Consider the following 26,765-nt stretch of genomic DNA (forward strand, 5'->3'; position numbering starts at 1 on the left):
ACTCTAGGGAAATAAGGCAGGCAACTGAGGGATCAGTGGGGGAAGCACTTTGTGGCTAATGACCATAATACTATTGGTGTTAAAATAACGATGGAAAAAAGGACAGATCAAATCTAAAAAAGTTTAAATTGGAGGCAGGCCAATTATGACAGCATGAAGCAAGAACTTTGATAAGTTGAATGGGGCATTTGTTCGTAGGTAAAGGGGCAGTTAGAAAATGAGAAGCCTTCAAAAATGAGATAACAAGAATATCTTCCTATTATGATGAAGGGCAAGGTTGGCAGATGGAGGGAAGGCTGGAGGACGAGAGAAATTGTGGTTTTGGTCAAGCAAAAGGAAGCATATGTCAGGTTTAGATGGCCCACGGATTGATTAAATCCCTAGAAGTGCATAAACGTAGGAGGAGTATACTTCAGAAGGCAAAAAGGGGACACAAGATAGCTTGTAGGCAAATAGAGTTACTGAGAATCCAAAGGGATTCTACAAATACATTAAGGACAAATGGGTAACTAGGGAGAGAATAAGACCACAAAGATCAACATGTGTGGAACTGCAGGAGACGGGGAAAAAGATATTAAATGAGTATTTTGCATCAGTGTTTGCTGTGGAGGATATGGAAGACAGACAACATGGGGAAAACAAATAGCAACACCTTGAAAAATGTCCAGATTACAGAGATGGCGGTGTTGGATAACTTAAAACATAAAAGTGGATAAATCCCCAGGACCAGTCCAAATGTACCTTACAACTCTGTGGAAGCTGGGCCCCTTGCTGAGACATCTGTATCAACAGCCACAGGTGAGGTGTTGGAGAGACTAGACTTTGGCTAACATGGTGGCACTATTTAACAAAGGTTGTAAGAAAAAGGCAGGGAACAATAGACTTGAGCCTGATATCAGTGGTGGGCACGTTGTTGGAAGGAATTCCAAGGAACACAATTTGCATGTTTTGCAAAAGCAAGGACTGATTAGGGATAGTCAACATGGCTTTGTGCATGGGAAATCATGTCTCACTATTTCTTCAAAAAACTCAATCAAGTTAATGAACAGGACTGAAGATGGCACAGCAGTGGGTGTGATCTATATGGACTTCAGTAAGGCATTCAACAAGATTCCACACAGTAGACTGGTAAGCAAGATTAGATCACATGGAATACGGAACTCACTCAAAAAGGTAGAAAACAGACAGTGGTGGTGGAGGGCTGCTTTTCAAACTGGAGGCCAATGACCAATGGAGTGCCACAAGTAACAGTGCTGGGGTCATTGCTTTTCGTCATTTATATAAATGATTTGGATGAGAACAGAGGTATAATTACTAAGTTTGCAGATGACACGTAAATTAGAAATGAATGGACAGCAAAGAAAGTTACCTCCATGTACAACAGAATCTTGATCAGATGGGTAAATGCTGAAAAATGTGTTGCTGGAAAAGTGCAGCAGGTCAGGCAGCATCCAAGGAGCGGGAGAATCGACATTTCGGGCATAAGCCCTTCTTCAGGAATGAGGAAGGTGTGCCAAGCAGGCTAAGATAAAAAGGTAGGGAGGAGCAACTTGGAGAGGGGCATTGGGAATACAATAGGTGGAGGAAGTTAAGGTGAGGGTGACAGGCCGCGCGGGGGGGGGAAGGAGGCAGAGAGGTCGGGAAGATGATTGCAGGTCAAGAAGGCGGTGCTGAGTCTGAGGGTTGTGACTGAGAAACCATACACTGAACAAAACTCATCTCAGTCCCAATTCTCGGACTCAGCGCCGCCTTCTTGACCTGCAGCATCTGCTGTTCTCCCTTTCTCCTAGATGAGTAAATGGGCTGAGGAGTGGCAGATGGAGTTAAATTTAGGTAAATGTGGGGTATTTTGGTACGGCAAATTAAAGCAGGACATATACACTTAATACTAAGACTCTGGGGAGTGTTGCTCAAAGAGGCCTTGGAGTCCAGGTTCATTGTGGAATTCTAGGTCGAGAGGACTGTTACAAAAAAGTGTTTGGTATGCTTGCCTTTATTGGTCACAGTATTGAGTATTGGAGTTGGGAGGTCATGTTTGCAGCTGTATAGAACATTGGTTAGGTCACCCTTTGAAATACTGTGTGCAATTCTTGTTTCCCTGCTATAGGAAGGATATTGTGAAACTTGAGAGGGTTCAGAAAATGTTCAAGGATGTTGGAAGGTTTGAGCGAGAGGGAGAGGTTGAATACTATTCTCCCTGGAGCATTAGCAGCGGAGGAGTGACCTTAGAGGTTTATAAAATAATGAGGGGCATAGATAGGGGAAAACAAAGTTGTTTTTTTTAGGGTGGGGGGTTTCCAAAATTAGAGCACTTAGATTTAAGATGGAGGAGAAAGATATAAAAGGGACCCGAGGGGCAACATTTTCATGCAGAGAATGGTGTGTATGGCATGAGCTGCCAGAAGTAGTAGTGATAGAGGCTGATACATTTACAGCATTTAAAATGCACTGGGATGGGTATTACGAATATGAAGAGTTGAGAGATAATCAGCCAAATACTAGCAAATGGGGCTAAATTATTGTAGGATCTCTGTTCGGCACGGACAAGTTGGACTGAAGGGTTTGGTGCTGCATAGCTCCTTGACTAACTCTACGAACAGAGACTCATATGGGTGTAATGACCTCTCCCCGCCTTTCCATACAATACTATTTTGTGATTCAAAGAATTTACACCCAAAGCATTGAATGGTGTTTTTAAGAGGCTGATGGATCTGGTGTTTAATTTAAAAGTTAATTCCATATTTAATTAAGTACATTCACTCTTCTCATGCTTTCTAACACTGACATATGAAGGCAGTAAGATACCTATTTTCAGTGGGCTTTTGGGCTCATTTCAAGAATCAAAACACTGTAGACTAAACAGGGAATCTGTGAACATGTAAATGCTAACAGTCCAGACACAGGAATTAAGGAAATTGGATTATTATGAGTCTCTAAATGGGAGTAAGCCTCACTCCACCATTCCACCAGATTATGGCAGATCCCTCCAAGCCTCAACTCATCTTTCATGTTCGCTCCTCAATAGCACAAATAAATCTACTCATGCAGGGCTATGCAAAGCCTTGGTCAGGCCTGCCCACTCAATGCTTGCACTGAAATCTCTGTGCTATATTAACCCTCTCAACTGTGATTGTCGTCACTCAGCTCAAGAGGGAGACTGTACATACATGGTTCCTGACCACACAAGATAAGAAATAGAAGCAGAAGTCTATCCGGTCATTCTAAAAGATCATGGCTCATCTGCCCCAGGCCCCTCAACATTTTGGGGTTTCAGAAATCTTTTTACCTCCTGAGTATTTTGCGATCAAACCTCCAGAAATCTCTGCGGTAGAGAATTGCAGACATTTGGTACTGTCAGAAGAAAGTCCTCCATATTATAATTTCAAAACTCTTCCCTTATACTGCAACTGTCCCCCAAGTTCAAGCTTCCTCCATTACCGGAAAAATTTCTCAAATTTAACCTGATAAGATCCCTTAATTACAGCCCCCTTTAATCCTCTAAAAACTCATTTTCTCAATAAACAAGGCCTAACGCATTTAGCTGCTTCTTGATAAGTCAACTTCTTTATCCCAGGAATCAATTAAGTGATCTGCCTTCAATGCCAATATACCCTTAAACAGAGGGACTAAAACTATGCACAGTACTTACTAACACCCTCTCATAACATGACTTATAGAGCTTTACAGTCAGAAGTCTACAGAATGGAAACAGGCTCTTCAGCCCAACTTCTGGATTAGTGGTGCTGGAAGAGCACTGCAGTTCAGGCAGCAATTTTCCACCTATCCACTCTACCCTCTCCTCCCTGATCTATCACGTTCATCCCCTCCCCCACTCACCCATTGTACTCTATGCTACTTTCTCCCCACCCTCCTCTAGTTTCTCTCTCCACACTTCAGGCTCATTGCCTTTATTAACAAGGAGTTACTGGCTCCGACCCCACTCCCAGCTCCACACCCACACCAGATCCCAGCTCCCAGCCCTGCCAAGTTTTCACCATCCCTCCAGACCTCCCCCTCACGGAGGACGAACGATCAGTCCTCAGCAAAGGACTCACCTTCATCCCCCTCTGTCCACGTATCAATGAATTTAATACACGCCGTGACGTCGAACAATTCTTCCGTCGCTTCCACCTTCCGAGGACCTCTTTGCCCACCTCTAACACACTGCATCCACCTGGACACCCTGCGCTGGCTTATTACCTGCCCTCGACCTCTTCATTTCCAACTGCCGCCAGGACATTAACTGCCTCAACCTGTCTACCCTCTCGCCCACTCCAACCTCTCATCCTCAATGCGCAGCCCTCCAATCCCTCTGCTCCAATCCCAACCTCACCATCAAGCCAGCGGATAAAGGGGGCACAGTGGTAGTCTGGCGCACCGACAGCTACACCGCTGAAGCTAAACACCAACTCGATGACACCTTTTTCTACGGCCGCCTCGACCATGACCCCACCCCCCCAAATCACCAAACCATCATCTCCCAGACCATACAGAACCTCATCACCTCAGGAGATCTCCCACCCACAGCTTCCAAGCTCAGTCCGGAAACCCCGCACTGCCCGGTTCTACCTCCTTTCCAAGATCCACAAGCCTGACCACCCTGGCTGACCCATTGTCTCAGCATGCTCCTGCCCCACTGAACTCATCTCTACCTACCTCGACAATGTCCTATCCCCTTAGTCCAGGAACTCCCCACATACATTCGAGATACCACCCACGCCCTCCACCTCATCCAAGACTTCTGTTTCCCTGGCCCCCAATGTCTCATCTTCACCATGGATATCCAATCCCTCTACACCTCCATCTGCCATGACCAGGGCCTCCAAGCCCTCCATTTTTCCTCTCCAGATGTCCCCAACAGTACCCTTCCACCGACACGCATTCGTTTGACCGAACAGGTCCTCACCCTTAATTTCTCCTTTGAATCCTCCCACTTCCTCCAGTCCAAAGGGGTAGCCATGGGCACATGTATGGGCCCCAGCTATGCCTGCCTTTGTTGGCTACGTAGAACAATTGATCTTCCGTAATTACACCAGCACCACTCCCCACTTCTTCCTCCGCTACATTGATGACTGCATTGGTGCCACCTCATGCTCCCGCGAGGAGGTTGAGCAATTCATCAACTTCAACACATTCACCCGGACCTTAAATTTACCTGAACCATCTCTGACACCTCCCTCCCCTTCCTGGGCCTCTCCATCAATGATGACCAACTTGACACTGACTTTTTTTTTTAAAAACAAACCCACCGACTCCCACAGCTACCTAGATTATACCTCTTCCCATCCTACCTCTTGTAAAAATGCCATCCCGTATTCCCAATTCCTCCGCCTCTGCCGTATCTGCTCCCAGGAGGACCAGTTCCACCACAGAACACACCAGATGGCCTCCTTCTTTAGAGACCGCAATTTCCCTTTCCAAGTGGTTAAAGATGCCCTCCAACACATCTCGTCCACATCCCGCATCTCCGCCCTCAGACCCCATCCCTCCAGCCATAACAAGGACAGAACGCCCTGGTGCTCACCTTCCAACCTTCGCATAAACCAAATCATCTGCCGACATTTCCCCCACCACCAGGGATATATTTCCCTCCCCACGCCTTTCCACCTTCCGCAAAGACCTTTCCCTCCATGACTACCTGGTCAGGTCCACGACCCCCTACAACCCACCCCCCCATCCTGGCACTTTCCCCTGCCACCGCAGGAACTGTAAAACATGTGCCCACACCTCCTCCTTCACCTCTATCCAAGGCCCTAAAAGGAGCTTTCCACATCCAAAGTTTTACCTGCACATCCACTAATATCATCTATTGTATCCGTTGCTCCCGATGCGGTCTCCTCTACATTGGGGAGACTGGGCGCCTCCTAGCAGAGCGCTTTAGGGAACATCTTCAGGACACCCACACCAGTCAACCACACTGCCCCGTGGCCCAACATTTCAACTCCCCCTTCCACTCTGCCGAGGACATGGAGGTCCTGGGCCTCCTTCACCGCCACTCCCTCACCACCAGACGCCTGGAGGAAGAACGCCTCATCTTCCGCCTCGGAACACTTCAACCCCAGGGCATCAATGTGGACTTCAACAGTTTCCACATTTCCCCTTCCCCCACCTCACCCTAGTTCCAAACTTCCAGCTCAGCACTGTCCCCATGACTTGTCCGGACTTGTCCTACCTGCCTATCTCCTTTTCCACCTATCCACTCCGCCCTCTCCTCCCTGACCTATCACCTTAATCCCCTCTCCCACTCACCTATTGTACTCTATGCTACTTTCTCCCCAACCCCACCCCCCTCTAGCTTATCTCTCCACGCTTCAGGCTCACTGCCTTTATTCCTGATGAAGGGCTTTTGCCCGAAACGTCGATTTCGCTGCACTTTGGATGCTGCCTGAACTGACGTGCTCTTCCAGCACCACTTATCCAGTATCTGGTTTCCAGCATCTGCAGTCATTGTTTTTACCTCTTCAGCCCAACCTGCCCAGGATGCCCAGTTTTCACTATTTAATCATCTAGTCTCATTTGCCAGCATTTGATCCATATCCCAAAACACCTTTCCCTTTCATGTGATTTCCATTTGGCCCAACAAGTCCACACCGACCTTCCAAAGTGTAACCCATCTAGACACATTCCCTTACCTACATTTACACCTGACTAATGCAGCTAATGCCATGGGCAATTTAACTTGGCCAATTCACCTGTCCGGCACATTTTGAATTGTGGGAGGAAACCGGAGCACCCGGAGGATACCAAAGCAGACACAGGGTGAATGTGCAAACTCCACACAGTCGCCAGAGGTGGGAATCGAGCCCGGGGCCCTGGCACTGTGAGGCAGCAGTGTTAGCCACTGCACTGCCCAATGTAACCGGTCTAAAATGTTTTTAAAAGGACAGAATTGAACTCTCCTCCACCACTACCTCTCGCAGCCTGTTCCAGACACTCAGCACCCTCTTGAAAAATAAATTACCCCTCTGGACTCTTAGATCTCTCCCCCTCACCTTAAACCTATGCTTTCTAGTTTTAGGCTTTCTTACCATGGGGACAAGCTTTCAGCTATCTACCTTATTTACACCTCTCATGATGTTTTAGACCTCTAGAAAAGGTCACTCTCAGTCTCCTACACTCTAGGGGAAAAAAGTCCCAGCCTATCCAACTCCTCCTTATAACTCAAATCTTTCAGCCCAGGTTGCATCCTAGTAAGTCTTTTCTGCACTCTTTCTAGTTTACTAATTTCCTTTCTATAGTAGGGTGACCAGAACTGCATGCAGCATTCCAAATGTAGCCTCACCAACATCTTGTACAGCCTGCAACAAGAGTTCTGTAATTCCATGCTCGGACAGATTTTCTATTTTAAATGCCAAACTCCAAATTCCTTGCATTAAGTCCAGGGACTAGGATCCTAGCAAAAAAAACTGAATAGGATGGTCACAAGAACTTTAATACTTGGAATGCAAGTAATCCTGTTGGTAGCTTCACTAGGTTGACACACCATTTTCAGGAATGCCTGTGTTGTTCTCTATATGCCCTCTTGCAGTCTCTAGTGCCCCCTGATGTAGCCACGCTGTATCAGCCTTATTTTACCATGCACTTCCAAGTATCTGCAATTCAAACTTAACAATGAACTCTTAAACCTTAGCAGCTCTCAAGGTCAGACAAACTAGCCTTGAATTTCCTGTCATCTGCCTCCCTTTAAGGAGGTGTTACATTATCCTTTTTTCTTTTTCCAGTCGTCTGGGATCCTTTGCTCACTCCAGTGATTCCTGAAAGATAACCAATTCTTCCACAAGCTATTTCCTTTGGAACCCCGAGTGTAATCCATTTGGGCTGAGTGATTCATCCATTTTCAGATCTTTCAACTGCCCCAGCACCTTAGTGATGGCCACTGCACTCACGTCTGTCCCCAACTCGAGGTTCTGGTGTGTTACTAGTATCTTCCACCATGAGGATTGATGTAAAGTACCTTTTGAATTCTTCAACCATTTAATAAAAGGCAAAAAAAGAGGTTTAGCAGCATCTCAGGAGAGAAAGACAAAACAAACTCTTAAGTAGTAAAGACTTGAAATGTTAACTTTGTTTCTTTTCAGACCAGAAACTCAAAATAAGAGCAAAGTAAACTTTAAATAAAAGTCTGTTCAGAGGGAATATATAGGCATTAAAGGAGCATACAACTTAAAAGCAGAAGTTAGTCCAGGGAGTGGAGGAGAAACTGCTCAAGGAATCAGATTCATTAGAAGTACAGTTGGTCAATATTGGACTCTTACATGGAAATTTTGAAGGAAAAAAGGTTCTCCACATTTTTACTACCTAACACTATGTCCAACACAGACATCCTTTAAGTAAAATACTACTGTAAATGCAGGAATTTCCTGAGTCTTTGAATAAAAATCTAAGAAACTGTTTGCTGTTTAAAAGTATAAATTTTACATTTCTTTGCTTAAAAAGGCACACATACCAACATTCAGCTCATATAATCAGTATTTAACCAGCCATCAATTCTGAACTTCATTTTGTTAGGGTGCACTAACATCTGTGCTTAATAAAGCAATATTTCACATCTTCTCTTATTGCTTTTAAAAAGATCCAGACCATGTTGAAACAATCAAGACATCATCGATATTGTTGAATAATTGTTTTTTTATATATAAAAAATCCATGCTGCAAAGAACTAAATTAAAGATTACGATGCTCGGCAACAATTTTCTACTGACAAAGTTAATGAAGTAAAATCACTGAAAAACATCATGGTTCAAACCAAGATTTAAGATTTAAAAAAAGGGGGTAACAAAAAAAAAGTTACCATTAACATCAACTAGTTTCCAAGAGTATTATCAGATTGTGAACAGCAACATAAGCAACTCAATCGTATTTCAAAAAGCCAAACTGTTTCAGAATAACATGCAATTTAAATACCTAACTTGGGCCATAAATTGAGAGGTAGACCACAGTTTCTAATTCACAATGTCATTCTTACTTCAATCATGCGACAAAGAAAACAGTAACTCAAAATGGACTTTATACATGAATTTCTTACAGAATAGAGTAGTTCTCAATTGCTACAAAACATACCCAAGCTGCACTGCAAATGCCGATTCATCTGCTATATACCAGCTTAGGAAAGCATTGGAGATAAACGGACAATTGTGATCAAATAAAAAATGCTAGAATTACAGGGCAGGTCAGTAAAAAGCCACATTAATCTTTATGGCATAATCTTTGTGCCGTGGTATCAAAAATGATTACGCCTGAAATGTCAAATATTTATTTCTCAGTATTAACTGGCACATAGAACATTTCCACAAACTTCTGTTTTTAATTTCAGAATCTCCAGTTTCTCCAACCAATCCCCAAACCACTTGTGATCCTGGAAGGATCTGTTGCTCCAGTCTGAAATCAGATGTAGTCAACGCATTAATTATTAATTCATACTCCGGTTTATTTTGATAACACTAGAACCATTGGTCATGGGGAGATAAAATATGCTGTTTAAAAAATTAAGACTTGCGTGACAAGTGGGATAATCAAAATTCTCCAATTTGACCATGTTGAATTTAATTTTGAAAGATGCTTAACAGTTTGTTCTGTGCTGTGGACATATTAAATCTTCAATGAGTTGCTTATCTCACAAGTTAGAACCATTTTCTTTACAGAAAAGACGACTGAGAGGACTCACATCTTTTAGATTTCCACCGATCAGAAGCTGAACTGGAGTAGCCACATTGAATTGTGGCTACAAGAACAACTTAGAAGCTGGAAACGTTACATCAAGAACTCGCCTCTCAATGTCAAGTACAAATCAAGGGTGTGATGGAATACTCTCCACTGAGCTTGAAAATGCACCTCCAACACTAGTACCTAGACAGTTTTCAAGGGAAGCCACCTTACATGATTGGCAACTAACCACCTCTTTCAATATTCACTCCCTTCATCACTGAAGTACAGTAGGAGCAGAGTGCACCACGTGTAAGATCCATTACAATAAACTTACCAAAGCTCCTGAGACAGCACCTTCCAAACCTGCAATTTTTGACAATTAGAAGGACAAGATAAATGGAGTTCACCACCATCTACAAGCTCCCCAAGCTATCATCTTGACTAAGTACCATATCAACATTTCTTCTGTGAAGATTTTCTGAAAATCTTGGGATTCACTCATTCCCAAGTACACAAGTACCTACACAACACAGACTGCAGCAGTTCAAGGAGACTGCTTACCACTATGCTGAAGGTCATACAGGGATGGATGATGCCTGCTAGTCTAGTCAGCCATGACCAGATCCCATAATGGATTAAAAATAAGTCAACTAACCAATCAAACTTGGAAATTAAGCCTCCAGAGGCCTGGATCTATTGATGAATTTATTTTTGAAGTACAGGAACATAGAAAGTAGGTGGAGTCGGCTGTTTGGCCCTTCAAAGTCCTGTGTAATCATTCAATATGACCATGGCTAATCACGCAATCTCAGCATCTCATTCCAGCTTTCTCTCCATAACCCTTGATCCCTTTAGCTGCAGGGGCCATGTCCAAATCCCTCTTCAATAAATCTAATGAAACAGGCCCCAACAACTTCCTGTGGGAGAGACTTCCACAGGTTCACAACTGAGTGATGAAATTTTCCTCATCAGTCCTGAATGGCTTACCTTTTATTCTTAGATTGTCACCCCTCGTTCTGGATTCCCCCAATGTCAGGAACATCCTTCCAACATCTAGTCTGTCCAGTCCCATCAGGATTTTATATGTTTCTTTGAGATTCCCTCCTCATTCTTCTAAATTCTAGTGAACACAAGCCGAGTCGATCCAGACTTTCCTTACATGTCCTGCCATCCTGGGAATCAGTCTGATGAACCTTCGCTGGACTCTCATTAGCAAGATTCTCATTCCTGACGAAGGGCTCTGGCCCGAAACGTCGAATTTCCTGTTCCTTGGATGCTGCCTTACCTGCTGTGCTTTAACCAGCAACACATTTTCAGCTCTGATCTCCAGCATCTGCAGACCTCACTTTTTACTCTCATTAGCAAGAATCTATTTCCTCAGACTAGGAGACCAAAACAGCATACAATACTCAAGGTGTGGCTCCACTAAGGCCCTGTATAACTGCAGCACGACATCCTGATTCTGACACTCAATTCCTCTTGCTATGAAAGCCAGCATATCATAAAATCCCCAGTGTGGAACAGGTCATTTGGCCCAACAATTCCACACAGACCCATTCCTCTATTACTCTACATTTACCCCTGACTAATGCATTTATCTTACATATCCCTGAACACGATGGGCAATTTAGCATGGCCAATTCACCTAAACTACATATCTTTGGATTGTGAAAGGAAACAAACATACACGGCGAGAACGTGCAAACTCCCTACAGAGACACAGTCGCCGGAATCTATAATCTAACCTGGGTCCCTGGTGCTGTGAGGCAGCAGTGCTAACCACTGAGTCACTATATGTCATTAGCTTTCTTCACTGCCTGCTACACCTGCATGGCAACCTTCATTGACTGTTCGACCATAACACCCAGGTCTTGTTGCACCTCACATTTCCCTAAAATGCCACCATTCAGATAATCTGCCTTCCTGTTTTTGCAACCAAAGTGGATAAACTCATTATAATACATTTGTCAAGTATTTGCTCACTCGACCAGTCTAAGTCACCCTGCAGTCTCTTAGTATTCTCCACAGGATGCTCACTGCCACTCGCCGAGTGTCATCTGCAAAGATGGAGATATGGCTTTCAATTCCTTTGTCCAAATAGTTAATGCATATTGTGAGCAGCTGGGGTCCCAGCACTGAACCCCACGGCACTCCACTCATCACTGCCTGCCACTCTGAAAAGGAGTTTATTCCAACTCTAATTCCTATTTGTCAGCCAGTCCTCACCCTTGGCAATACATTACCTGCCAAACCATGTACTTTAAATTTTCCTTACTAATCTCACCTTTTGTCAAAAACCTTTTGGAAGTCCAGTTTCACAACATCCACTGATTCACCCTTGCCCACTCTACTGGTCACATCCTTTAAAAAAAATGCCAGAAGATTTGTCAAGTATGACTTCCCTTTAGTGATTCCACATGACTTGAACCAATTCAGTCAGCGCTTTCCTAATGCTCAATTATTACATCCTTAATAATTAAGGCCGGCTTTTTCTCCATCACCTAGGCTAACTGGTCTAGAATTCCCTATTTTCTCTCTCTCCCTCCTTTTTTGTAAAAAAAAGGTGGGGTTGCATTAGCTACCTCCTATATATTGGAGCTCTTCCAGAATTAACAGGATGTTGGAAAATGATCACCAATCTGTCTGCTATTTGTAGGGCAACTTCCTTAAGTACTTTGGGATGCAGAACATCAGGCACTGAACTGGCTGCATTTTAATCCCATCAATATCCCCAAAACCACTGCCTGACTAAGGATTTCCTTCAGTTCCTCTTTCATGCTGTTCCTCTAGCATTTCCTGACGTTGTGAGCTTCCTCCTCAATAAAGACCGATCAGAGTATTTGTTCAACTGGTCTGCCATCCTCTTTGTTGTCCATTATAATTCATTTGATTGTAATTGTAAGATGAGACCTGGTCTTTACCAGTCTCTTTTCACAAATCAATAGAAGCTTTTGCAGTCAGTTATATTTTCCACAAGCCTACTATCATATCCTATTTTCCCCTTTTTGAATTAAACCATTTGTTCTCCTCTGCTGAATTTTAAACTTCTCCCAGTCCTCCACTTTACCGATTTTTCTGGCAATTTATTACTTCCTCTTTGGCTTATACATCATCCCTGATTTCCCTTGCTAGCAGTGGTTGAACCACCTTCCCTGTTTTACTCTTACACCAGGTACAGATGTACAATTATTAGAAGCTCATCCATGTGTGCTTTAAACGTCTGCCATTGCCTATCCACTGTCAAATCCTTATATACCCGTGGCCAGCTTATCCTAGCCAACCCATGCTTCAGATAAACAAGTTTTCTTTAAGCTCAGGACCATGATTTCAGATTTATTTGGATTACTCTCCATCTTAAATGGAGAATTCTACCATATCATGGTCATTCTTCCCTAAAAGATTTCACACCACAATATTGTTAATCTTTTCTCATTTGGCAATACCTAATCAAGGATGGCTTGCTCTCTAGTCAGTTCCTAGACATATTGGTAGAGGTGACCATCCCTTACACATTCCAGCAAATACTCCATCACACTGCTACCAGTTTGATTAGTCCAAATCAATATGCAGGTTGAAGTTACCCATAACATAACTGCTGTACCCTTACGGCATGCATTTCTAATTTCCTGTTTGATACAATCTCTAAACTCACAATTACTGTTTGGCAGCCTGTACACAACTCCACTAATGTCTTATTCCCTTTGGTATTTCATCACTCCACTCATACAGATTCCAAATCCCTCCAGGCTAACTCCTCCTTAACCAGCAACACTACCCCACCTCCCTGTCTAGTTTTCCTAGAAATTTAATAATCCTGATCGAGTGCTCATCCTTGGTCACCCTGGAGCCAGATCTCCATGATCCCAATTACATCATTTCCATTAATAACTGTGCAGTTAATTCATCCATGTTATTTCAAATGCTCCTCGCATTGAGATAACCTTCAAGCTCAATTTTCTTGAGATTTATTGCCCTTTTTGAATCATGGTGCAATGGGGCCTTTGATTTATGTCTTTGGTTTCTCTCCCTTCTACTTTCACTCTTCCCCTTGCTGTCTTTAGTTTCTGTCACCACTTTACTTCCTGCAACGGTCCCCATTCCCCTCCTATATTAATTTAAACCCTCCCCAACAGTATGGGCTAATACTCCCTCGGGACATTGGTTCCGATCCTACCCAGGTACAGACTGTCTGGTTTGTAGTGGTCCGACCTCACGCAGAACCGATTCCAACATCCCAGCAATTTGAATCCCTCCCACTTGCACTATTCTTCAAGCCACATATTCATCTTCGCTATCCTGCTATTCTTACTCTAACGCAGGTTAATGGTAGCAATCCAGAATTACTACCTTTGAAGTCCGAATTTTAGTTTTACTCCTAACCCCCTAAGTTCAGATGGTAGAACCTCATCCTTTTTTAAAAAAAGTTATCAGTGCCCAAATGCATTATGACAACTGGCTGTTCACACTCCCCCTCCAGAATGTCCTTCAGCTACTCAGACATCCTTGATCCTTGCACCATGGATGCAACATACCATCCTGGACCACCGCTTGATACCAGAGACACACCTGTCTATTCCCCCTACAAATGAATCCACTATCACTTAGTTTGCCACTTTTCGTCTGCCCTCCTGCGCAGCAAAGCCAGTCATGAAACTGGCTGCTGCTGCTGCCTGCCTGCAACTGGTGAGCCATCTCTCCCAACAGTATCCTCTGAAAATTGCCCTGTCTTAAACCAGTGAACAATCCACTCTGCTACTTGTACTCTTCAGTCTTTGACCTACCTTTTGACTAATAAGGTACACCTTAATAAAAAGAGGATCCCTGTACTACTTTTCTACCTTCCTACTTTTCTTGTCTGCTGGTCATCCATTCCCTATCACCCTCATTAAGTTTTATCTGCGCTGCAACCAACTTACTGAAGGTGCTATCCACAATTCCCTCAGTTTCATGGACATACCAATGCAATTTCAGCCACAGCTCCAGGGCTGTCAAGTAGTTAAAGAGGGAAGTACCACAAGAGGCATTAGTTCCTACAAGTCATTAGAAAAATGCATAGTGACAACAGGCCAGTGGGCAGCCAATAATGCCCAAATTTAAAAAGGACAGAATATTGAGGATTTGCAGATCAAGAGAGATTAACAGAGGTGAAAAAGAGAAATCCTACTCCAAGAGACAACAGAACATCTACAAATCAGAAATATAATGATGAATAGTCAACATGGATTGCAACCAACATTAGAGCTTTTTTGAGATAGTAACAAGTAGACAATGGGAGTGTAATACAAGACAGTTTATCGGGATATTCACAAAGCTTTTTATTAAGGTGCACCTTTCAGTCAAAAGGTAGGTCAGAGACTGCAGAGTGGACTATTCACTGGTTTAAGACAGAAAGGGCAATTTTCAGAATGGAAAGAGATGGGAAATGACATCCCACAGGATCTATGCTGGAACCACTGCTGATCAAAATTTACATGGATTTTGGATCAAAGAGCACAATCTCCATGTGTGGATGACATTCAATTAACATCAAGAGAGCTTACACCAAGAGCAGCATAGAGGCATATGTTTAGCACCTCTGTCTCAGGGCCAGAGACCCAGGTTTGATTTTAGCCTTGTGTGACTACGTGGAGTTTGAAAGTTCTCCCAGTGTCTGTGTGGGGGTACTCGGTTCTTTCCCCATGCTCCAAAGATGTGCACATTATGTGGGTGGAGAAATAAACTACTCTGTCCCTAAATACAAGATACAACTCCAGCCAAGCCTTGTAAAGATCATTCAAAAGATCATTCCCGACTCAGGCGACTGACTGTGTGGAGTTTGCACGTTCTCCCCGTGTCTGCGTGGGTTTCCTCCGGGTGCTCCGGTTTCCTCCCACAGTCCAAAGATGTGCGGGTCAGGTGAATTGGCCATGCTAAATTGCCCGTAGTGTTAGGTAAGGGGTAATGTAGGGGTATGGGTGGGTTTCGCTTCGGCGGGTCGGTGTGGATTTGTTGGGCCGAAGGGCCTGTTTCCACACTAAGTCTAATCTAATCTAAAAAAAAATGCTGTCCCGACACTTAGTGACCATTATTATTATGGTTTAGAAGTGAAAACAAATTCCTGGCTGTTCTTATTTCCCTTTTGTAATAGTATCTGGTCATCTTTTGACAGCATTTCCATTCAAATAATGACAATTTTAAAATAAGTTTGTTCTTTTTATACTTTTTTTGTAAGATGAACAAAATATTTTTGACTTTAAATGTTGTATGTGTAGTTGATGTGTAAGCTAGCATTTAAGATATAGTGATGTAGATTCTTTGTAAAATTGAAGATAAAACTATTTGTAAGATGAAGTGCAATGATTCCCAACTAATAACACATCATGTCTTTGTCACTGGAGCTAAGCACATATCTTCATATTGCAAAGACCAGGTAAGTTTGACCATATAATTCATATCATGGTTCCAAACAGTATTTTATGACCGCATATTTTTCCCCCAAATGATTGTGCATGCATTTGTAAGATCACTGGAGGGCACAATATGAAGAAAATTGGGATTGAAAAGATTTTTTGTGAAACTGAAGAACCAAAACTCTTGCCGGTCTATTGCAATTTGATGGGTTGAATTTTGATCTTGTCACTTTGGTATCCCAGTACCAAAGTGCTCAAATATATCAATCACTACCCATTGCACTACAGATTAGTGATCTTACAACATAGCAGCGAACTCTTCTGCTAATTAAACCAAACACACAAAAGATCACTTTGCCTCCTAATCTGTTCAAGTGAGTGACAGAGAACTCCCAACTTCCACTATTTAAAGAAAAAAAATATCGAATTTATTCCTCAACTCTAAAAGGTGAACATTAAACAACAACTATTTACAATGCTAAGCCTCCTTTCTCCTGACTGCTTGTTATCTGCTTCCAACTCTAAAACCATCTTCTGTTCCAATAACAGACCACATTACAATTACATCAACTTAGTTTCCAAAACCAGGCAGCGGTGGCAGTCTCCGGTGTCCTCCTCCTCTGGGTGTAGATCGGAGTCATCTTCGGAATTTTGTGCAAAGGTGTTTCATATGAAAAAAGGTACCTTTGATAGAATGTTTTGAATGGCAGTCTCTCTAGACGGCAGTTTACTCTCTCTGGCTAACTCTCAAAATGCTGGCTTCTTTTTACCCCAAATATCTGATCATCTCATTGGTCTGATTGTCAAAATATTACATTCAAATTAGATTATGTTTTCGCATCTTGGGGCATAATTTAAACTGATTAAATTAAATTCAAACTGTTGTGAAAACATACCAAACAAAATTCAGGTATGGCCTCCATTGGCCTTTGTCTTTGCGTTCAATGCAGAATGAGGAATCAAATCCGGATGACCGAGTTTCATGTGCCTCAAAAATGTTTAAATAATTAATTCCTTGAGGAGTGGGGTAGGTTAGTGATCTGAAAAGTTTGTTGAAAGGTTTGTGTTCGGAAGGAGGTCGACCTTCCGATGTCCCAAGAATGTCACCTCTGCTTTTGAAAATTCTGTTTTGTTTATTAAAAGTTTTCCTTCTTGTAATCAAAGAGCTCTGCCAACTGTACAATGCGATCTTTCCATGACTCACTAAAGACCGCTACATCGTCCAGATAGACTGCACATAGCTTGTTAACCCAACCACAACTCTGTTCATGCATCTTTGGAAAGTGACGAGTGCATTCTTCATTCCAAGGGCAAAGAGCATCATTTTAAACCGATATAGCCCATTTGGGGTTATAAATGCAGAAAGCTCTCCACTTTCTCTGATAAAAGATACTCTGTTTGATTATTGATAGGTAAGTCAAACGTTGCAACATTACTGGTTTGTCCAACTTTCTCTGTACAGTCTTCCAATCGTGGTAATGGGTATGACTCCGAATTGTTAGAACGTTGACTTTCCAACAGTCAACACAAAATTGTTGAGTCCCGTCAGGTTTGGATACTAACACGAGGTGCATGGGAGAAGGATTCACATTTTTGGATTATTGGAAGCTGTTCTGGGATAGAAGTGACGTGTACTAGGATAGATTACACTTGAATTGAAAGGGGACTAATACACTGACAGGGAGTTCTGCTAGAGCTGCTCGAGAGGATTTAGACTAGTAAGGTGTGGGGGAACCCAGGGAGATAGTGAGGAAAGAGATTAGAGACTGGTACCATTGAGAAAAGAAGCAACTCAAAACAGGCAGGGACAAAGCATAGAACAAGGTAGGACTGATAAATCAAACTGCATTTATTTCAATGTAGGAGGCCTAACAGGGAAGACAGATGGACTAAGGGCATGGTTAGGAATATGGGACTGGGATATCATAGCAATTACAGAAACATGGTGCAGGGATGGACAGGACTGACAGCTTAATGTTCCAGGATACAAATGCTTTGGCAAGGATACAAAAGGGAGGCAAGAGGGAGGGAGAGAGAGTGGCGTTTTTGATAAGCAATAGCATTACAGCTGTAATGAGAGGGGATAATCCCTGAAATACACCCGGGCAAGTTACTGGATGGAACTGCGAAATATGAAAAGGGATGCTCACCTTATTGGGATTGTATTTAGACCCCCTAATAGTCAGAAGGAAATTCAGAAACAAATTTGGAAGGAGATCAGTGATCTCTAAGAATAATAGGGTGGTTATAGTAATGGATTTCAACTTTCCAAACATAGACTGGAACGACCAGTGTTAAGGGCTTAGTTGGAGAGGAATACGTTAAGCATGTACAAGAAAATTTTCTGATTCAGTACATGGATGTATCGACGAGTAAAGGTGCAAAACTTGACCTACTCTTGGGAAATAAGCCAGGGCAGGTGACTGGGGTGTCAGTGGGGGAAGCATATTGGGGCCAGCGACCATAATTCAAATTAGTTTTAAAACAGAAACAGATAAAAAGATAGACCAGATCTAAAAGTTGAAGTTCTAAATTGGAGAAAGGGCAATTTGGAGGAATTAGGCAAGAACTTCAAGGAACTGACTGGGGGCACATACTTGCAGGTTAAAAAAAAAGGGACGGCTGGAAAATGGGAAGTCTTCATAAGTGAGATAACAAGAATCCAGAGATGGTTTTTTTCCTGTTAGGGTGAAAGCAAAGGTTGGTAGGTATAGGAAATGCTAGATGACTAAAGAAATTGAGAGTTTGGTTAAGAAAAAGAAGGAAGCATATGTCACATAGATAGGATTCTTTCAATTTCTCCTTCGAAGAGTATAAAAGGCAGGAGGAGTATACTGGAGAGAGAAATCAGGAAGGCAAAAAGGGGAGATGAGATACCTTTGGCAAACAGGGTTAAGGAGAATCCAAAGAAAGTTTTTAGAAATACATTAAAGGAGAAAAAGAGTAACGAGGGAGAGAATAGGGTCCATCAAAGATCAGCAAGACAGCCTGTGTGTGGAGCCACTGGAAATGGAGGGAGATGCTAAACAAGTATTTTGCATCAGTGGTTACTGTGGAAAAGGACATGGACAATACAGAATATAGGGAAACAGATGGTAACATCTTGAAAAATGCTCATATTACAAAGGAAGTGCTGAATGTCTTGAAACACAAAAGTGGATAAATCCCCAGGACCTGATCAAGTGTACCCTAGAACTCTGTGGGAAGCTAGGGAAGTGATTGCTGAGATATTTGTATGATCGATAGTCACAGGTGAGGTGATGGAAGACTGGAGGTTGGCTAATATGGTGCCACCAATTAAGAAAGGTGGTAAGGACAAGTCAGGGAACTATGGACCAGTGAGCCTGACGTCAGTGGTGGGCAAGGTGTTGGAGAGAATCTGGAGGGACAGGATGTACACATATTTGGAAAGGCAAGGACTGATTACGGATAGTCAACATGGCTTTGTGCATGGGAAATCACGTCTCACAAACTTGATTGAGTTTTCTGCAGTAGTAACAAAGAGGATGGATAAGGGCAGAGCAGTAGACTTGATCTATGTGGATTTCAGCAAGGCATTCAACAGGGTTCCTCATTGGAGACTGGTTAGCAAGGTTAGATCACATGGAATACAGGGAGAACATTTGGATACAGAACTGGCTCAAAAAAGGTAGAAGAAGTAGTGGTGAAGGGTTGTTTTTCAGACTGGAGGCTTGCGACCAGTGGAATGCCACAAGGATCGGCAGTGAGTCCACTACTTTTCGCCATTTATGTAAAAGGAGTTGGATGTGAATATAGTTAGTAAGTTTGCAGATGACACCAAAATTGGAGGTGCAGTGGACAGAGAAGGTTACCTCAGATTACAATGGGTTTTTGATCAGATGGGCCAATGGGCTGAGAAGTGGCAGACGGAATTTAGTTTAGATAAATGCAAGGTGCCGCATTTTGGGAAAGCGGTAAGGTCCTAGGGAGCGTGGCTGAACAAAGACCTTGGAGTGCAGGTTAAGTAGAGTCACAGGTAGATAGAAGAGTTTGGTATGCTTTCCTTTATTGCTCAGAGTATTGAGTATAGGGGTTGGCAGGTCATATTGCAGCTGCACAGAATATTGGTTAGGCCACTGTTGGGAGAGTGTGCGCAATTCTGGTCTCCTTCCTATCGGAAGGATGTTGTGAAACTTGAAACCGTTCATAAAAGATTTACATAAATGTTGCCAGGGTTGGAGGATTTGAGCTATAGGGAGAGGCTGAATAGGTTAGGGAAGTTTTCCTCAGAGCACCAGAGGCATGACCTTATAGAAGTTCATAAAATCACGAGGGGTATGGATAGGGTAAAAAGACAAAGGTCTTTTCTGAGGAGGTATCCAGAATTAAAAGGCAAAAGTTTAGGGGGAATGAGGAAGGGAAAAGATATAAAATAGATCGAAGGGGCAAATTTTTCATGCAGAGGGTGGAGAACGTGTGGAATGGGTTGCCAGAGGAAGGTGGTGGAGCCTAGTACAATTACAATATCTAAAAGGCATCAGGACGGGTATCTGAATAGGAAGGGTTGATAGGGATACGAGCTGGGTGCTAGCAGGTGGGACGAGATGGAGTTGGGGTATCAGATCAGCATGGATGAGTTGGACCGAAGGGTCTATTTCCATGCTGTACATCTCTATGACTTGATGTTGCCAATTCCTGCATTTAGAGTCAAAAGGTGCTGGCTGTATTACTGCCTGTGGCTTACTTACCATTTGGCACGTATGACATGTACAGCAAACATTAACCACATTCTTGTGCATTCTATGCCAACAGAAATACTTTTGTACCTTAGCCTGAGTTTTCCTTACACCTCAATGACCTCTTGCTAATAGTTCATTTGCTACCCGTAACACCTCCAGTCTGTATGCTACCTGCCACACAATCTGTTGCATTTCTGCCCATTTCTCTTCTGCATGAACCTGCCGTGGTCTCTATTTTCATCTTGGATTCTCTCTTTAAAGATAATAACCTTCAGGAATGCTCTAACTCCTTTTCAGAGTATGTAACACACATCTTTTATTGTCTAGCCTTTCAGGACTAAACACTTCTGCCTGTTCAGGCTTTCCATGCACCATTACATCAGACAGGGTGTCCGTTAACTGAACCTTAACTTGTTCAATTGTACGTTCGTGTGTTAATTCTCACTTGTATGATATTTTAAGCAGGACTGAAATTTTCTTGATGCTGATTAAGTTGCCTGGTTTCATTATCTTTGGATAAATGGTAATTTCAGTGGTGTTAGTTTAGTGTAAAAATAAAATGATTCTTACCATGGGCAGCACGGTGGCACAGTGGTTAGCATTGCTGCCTCACAGCGCCAGAGACCAGAGTTCAATTCCCACCTCAGTCGACTGACTGTGTAGAGTTCGGACATTCTCCCGGTGTCTGCGTGGGTTTCCTCCGGGTGCTCTGGTTTCCTCCCACAGTCCAAAAAATGTGGTTAGGTGAATTGGCCATGCTAAATTGACTGTACTGTTAGATGCTGGGGGGGGGGGGGGGGATTGTGCTTCGGCAAGTCAGTGCGGACTTGTTGGCCCGAAGGGCCTGTTTCCACACCAAGTAATCTAATCTAATCTTTCACTTTTACTTCATGCTGAGACTTATGATAGTGGGATCTTGTTACTACACAGTCTGGGACAATTCTAGGGTATTTTTCTTTTAACTCCTCAGCTCCCTAGTCTTCCTTTGGCTTCTCCACAAGGGGCATCACTCCCACCTTTGATCCTGCTAAATTGCTCCCAACACCAAATTGTATTCCTGGAACTGACACTCTCAATCACTCCCACTGTTACTCCCCCAGTCTTGGAGTTGGCCCTCCAACCTGATCTTACATAGGTGAACACTAAAAACTTCTCTCATCTATTCCCCAAATTACCACTCTCTTGGGTAATAGGTTAGAAAGAGTGCAATTAATGTTCACCTCTTACTATTAGAGGCTGGTTAGATCCTGTATCTCTCAAAATTATAGCTTATTTCCATTTTTTTTCCTGTTCTTTCTCAGGAAACTTTACCCAGGGGCAAATTCTTGAGAGAGATCAGGCACTAACTCCATACCTAGCCCGTGCCTAGACTGTGCACTCTCATACAGCTCGACCTTTCTTGGGATTTCCTTTGTTACCTTTACTAATGCCACTGGTTTAGCTTCTTTTCCCACAGTGCCTTTCTTTAAGCAACCAGCACTGATTTTACATGCCCCACTTTCTGGCAATGAAAACACTTTCCCAGTGCCTTTCTTAAGCCACCGGCACTAATTTTCTGCATCCCATTCCATTAGTGAAAACAGAGGCCTTTCATCTCCTTTCCACCCGCTTGGGCTTCTTTTAAATCGGTGGTGAAAAATTACCAATGTGCTCTATTTTGTTTTGTAAGGTAGGATCTCCCCTTCTCCCAATTTCTATTCCTCATAGGATGAAATTTTTGCCAGAAGCTAAAAACTTTATCTTATGCATCTGTGTATATTTGCATCTCTGCTGCCTTTCTCGCTTTTTGAACTTTGCGTTCATCCACATGAATTCTGACCATTTCTGGAAGTGAGTTTTTAAAACGCTATAGCAGAATAATCTCTTAGAGCCTCATTGCTCTTAGCTATTTTTTTTAAAAAAAGACCACAACCATCTATCAAAATTACTGTTTAATTCTTTCAAACTCAACAAGCCTGACTTGGCTCCTTCTTTATGTTTATGAACCGTTGCCTATGCGCTTCTGGTGCCAACTCATAAGCACTCAAAATAGCCTGTTTGACGCCTTCATAATCTCTCGAGCCCTCATCTGACAGTGCTGCAACTACCTCTCTAGCTGTGCCTACCAGCTTAGTCCAAACTAGCATTTCTCAAGTCCTCTGACCACTCCATCTGCCTGGCCAATTTTTCAAATGAGACGAAAGACTTCGACATCTTTCTCAAAAGCATAGCAGTGTTTAAACATATATCACTACCTTCTCTCCATTTCCATCCTGTTAACTTGACTTTCCTGACTCAAGTTGCAACTTCTGAAGTTCAAATTCTCTCTTCATCTAACTCCATTTTGCTCAATTATATCTTACGTTTTCTTTAACAACTTGACTACACTGGTCTATTTGTCTGACACCCTTAGAGTGCTTGACTATCTCCCTTACAATTTCAACTTTCCTTTTGTCCCTGGTTAAGCCCAGATCTAACCTCTTAACTAATTCTAAAAGTATAGAATTTTTCTGTCCTCCTAAAGTTTCTTGGTAAACTTGGTAATCATCTTCAAATCCTCTTTTGCAATTTTAAGAGCTATTTGGCTTACTTTGAATTTAACCAACCACAAATAACCACACAATTAAACAAATTGCCTCACCTACATTTTATTTAAATATCTAGGACAGTAACTAGCAAGTGCTTAAATCTGCTGGGATCCTTGTACCCCAGATCTGTCCAAATCTCAGGTTGGATATGTCTAAACATGCCCAAATCATAAATTCGAGCCCTCAAACTGTTTGTTACAACACAGCAGTGAACTCTTCTGCTAATTAAACCAAACACAGAAAAAGTTCACCTCACCTCAATCTGTTCAAATAGGAGTGACAGAATTCCCAACTTCCCCTATTTAAAGATAAAATATCAAATTTATTCCTTAACTCAAAGTGAACATTAAACAACAACTATTTACAACACTATGCCTTCTTTCTCCTAACTGCTTATTATCTGCCTCCAACTCTAACTAATTATCTCCTGTTCCAATAACCAATCATATTACAATTATATCAACTTAATTTTCAAAATCAAGCAGCAGCAGTAGTCTCCGGTATCCTCGTCCTCTTGGCTATAGAACGCACTGGGTCGTCTTTTGTCTTTTGCTGCAAAAATAGGTTTCATAGGAAAAAAGGTACCTTTGATAGAGAGCGTTTTGAATGGCAGCCCCTCTCAGATGGCAGTTTAGATTAGATTAGTTAATGTGGAAACAGGCCCTTCGGCCCAACAAGTCCACACCGACCCGCCGAAGCACAACCCACCCAGACCCCATTCTCCTACATTTACCCCTTCACCTAACACTACGGGCAATTTAGCTCAGCCAATTTACCTAGCCTCCACATTTTTGGACTGTGGGAGGAAACCGGAGTACCTGGAGGAAACCCACACAGACACAAGAAGAATGTGCAAACTCCACACAGTCAGTCAGTCGCCTGAGGCATGGGTCTCTGCTAACCACTGTGCCGCTCACTCTCTCTAGCTAACTGTTTTCTTTATGCCCAAAATATCGGATCATCTCATTGAATGTAATGTTTTGACAACATTGGCTCAAATTAGATTGGGCTTTAGCATCTTGGGGCATAGTTTAAACTGATTAATTAACTTCAAACTGTTGTGGAAACATAGCAAACAAAACTCAAATATTTGTGTCACAACCAAATGTTACATATTTTCAATTTTTCAGTACAGTCCGATGGCTAGTCAGTCACATGACAGATGCCTGTACTCACAATACACACCAACTTCATAACAGTAAAAAAAAGGTGAAGCTTTATTGCTGTGCAGATTAATTTATCTACTTTAATCTTCACGAAACCTGAACTGAACTTCAGTAAGACCACTTTCAAGTATACTGCATGCAGCTCCAATTGAAGTAGAGAGGATGCAGAGAAGATGGACAGGGATCATACTAAAAGTATACATATATTTTTCAGGAAAAGATGAACAGGTTGCGATCTTAAAAAGGCTGATGGGCAACCTAACTGACTAAAGTTATGTAAGATTTTGATAGACATGTTATATGTTTCCATTTATGGGGAATAGCATAATCAGAAGCCATCAAAACAAGACAGCCACAGGGAAAAAAAATAATTCAGGAGAAACTTATTTACCCAACAGATGGTACATGAAATGCACTGCCACAGATAGCAATGGTGATAGGTTTAGATGTGAAAAAGATGGAAGTGGGCTTATGTCTATGCAAGTCTTTCTGCACTACAAATTAGGCTGAGTGTTTCTGTACAGCAATTCCTTCGTAGTTGAGTATATGGATGCCTGGGTGCACTTGTATACACACCCAATTTGATGATTTTGTATATTCTCAATTCCGAATAACCTATTTAATAGAAATGACAATTCTCAGATCTAACTGCTTCAAATCAGAAACTATTCCATTTAATACATAAAATTTCAGTTGTAAAGCTTTCTACTGAAATATCATGGTTCAAAATGTAAGGGTTACCCACAAATTACATAACTTCATTCAGTGTGAGAGGTAATTTGTAGTACTTACAATGCTAGTCGGTCAAGTACAAAACATACATTCTCACACTCCGCTGTGAGGCAAGGCCGTGCCTTGGAATAATTCTGTATAGCCACAGTATATACTTCCAACAAAGGCAGAGGATTATCAGAGATTTTCCACTTCCCAGCATACTGTACAAGAGTCTGTAATGAAAAATTAAAATTTCAATGTTTCTAGTGCATCATGATACAAAAAGCTTTCTCAGCATGAAGTTCAGTTCTTAACGTTCAGGGTAATTCAAATATTTTCTGTCTTAACATGTCAAATTTTCCATAGATTGCATTCATCCAGTGCAATTTTTACTTTTGCTCCAAGATTGATTGTCAGACTCTGCATGCATTAGAATCCTATTGTATCTTAGACCTTGATTCTGGAAATCCCATTAAGCCAAGTTTGCATGACTGGCTATTAATTTTATTCATACAACTGACAAAAACTGGTATACATTATAACAAATCTGTAAAGCTGTCTTAATTCTCTGTCACTTAGAAATTTGGGTACCCTTGTTGCCAACCTCTGTATAAACACAGAAAATCTGCCTTCCTATTCACCTTATGTCCGTCAATCTTATATATCAGATTGGCTGCTCAAAGAAACAAACTTCCCCATCCAGTTACTCCTCATAGCTTAGATCTTCCAGCATCCTCCTAAAGTTCCTTTGTACCCTTTCATGTGCAATCACATTCTTCATATAAATGGTAACAAGAACTGTACACAGTACTCCAACAGTGGTTTAACCAACATTGTACAGAGTTCCATCTTGCCCTTTTATTCAAAGCCTTGGCTAATAAAGGTAAGTACCCATATACCTTCTAAGACACTATCTACCTGCTCCGCTACCATCAGGGATCTGTGAATATGTGCACCAAGATCCCTCTGGTCTTCAGTACTTTCCAGGATGCTACCTGTAAAATAGTGTGTGTTAAAAGTTAACTTTAACTTACTCACCAGCTTACTATATTCATTAACTCCAGGTTCCTGTTCATTCATTCATAACCCCTTACTAACCTGTTATTTACAGGTAACTGTTTCATTATTCATAAAACCATAGTCAAAATATACTCCAAAGCTATGATATGCCGGTGTTGGACTGGGGTGGACAATTTTTTAAAAAAAATCAAAACACCAGGTTATAGTCCAACAGGTTTATTTGGTAGTACTAACTTTTGGAGCACTGCCCCTTCGTCAGATAGCTAGTGAGGCAAGATCATAAAACACAATGATCATTGTGCCATGCAAACGGAACTAACACTTTTTAATTATGCAAGCAGACCACAGACACACTTAATCCCAAAAGCAGCTGCTGGCACCTCACACATGTTTTAATCCATATTGACTTCCAGGACAGAAGCCTCTCAAATCTTTGTGTCCTATAGATGAAGGAATGGAATACCATATTAATGGAATTTTACTGGTCACACAAAGGGGTATTATAGTCAGTTCCATTCACAATAACAGGCAGGGTATGAAGTACCTTGAAAGTGCGCAGAGTTG

General features: G+C 42.2%; 1 protein-coding gene across 1 annotated transcript in view; it reads right to left on the bottom strand.

The window, feature by feature from the left end:
* LOC132819564 (zinc finger protein 292-like) overlaps positions 1-26,765 on the bottom strand; it is a 199,920-nt gene that overhangs the window by 117,957 nt on the left and 55,198 nt on the right. Inside the window, exon 2 of the mRNA XM_060831133.1 lies at positions 25,260-25,414. Coding sequence (XP_060687116.1) covers positions 25,260-25,414 — 155 coding nt within the window. The remainder of the gene's footprint in view (positions 1-25,259; positions 25,415-26,765) is intronic.

Source organism: Hemiscyllium ocellatum, chromosome 10 (assembly GCF_020745735.1).
Source record: "Hemiscyllium ocellatum isolate sHemOce1 chromosome 10, sHemOce1.pat.X.cur, whole genome shotgun sequence".
Lineage (NCBI taxonomy): Eukaryota > Metazoa > Chordata > Chondrichthyes > Orectolobiformes > Hemiscylliidae > Hemiscyllium > Hemiscyllium ocellatum.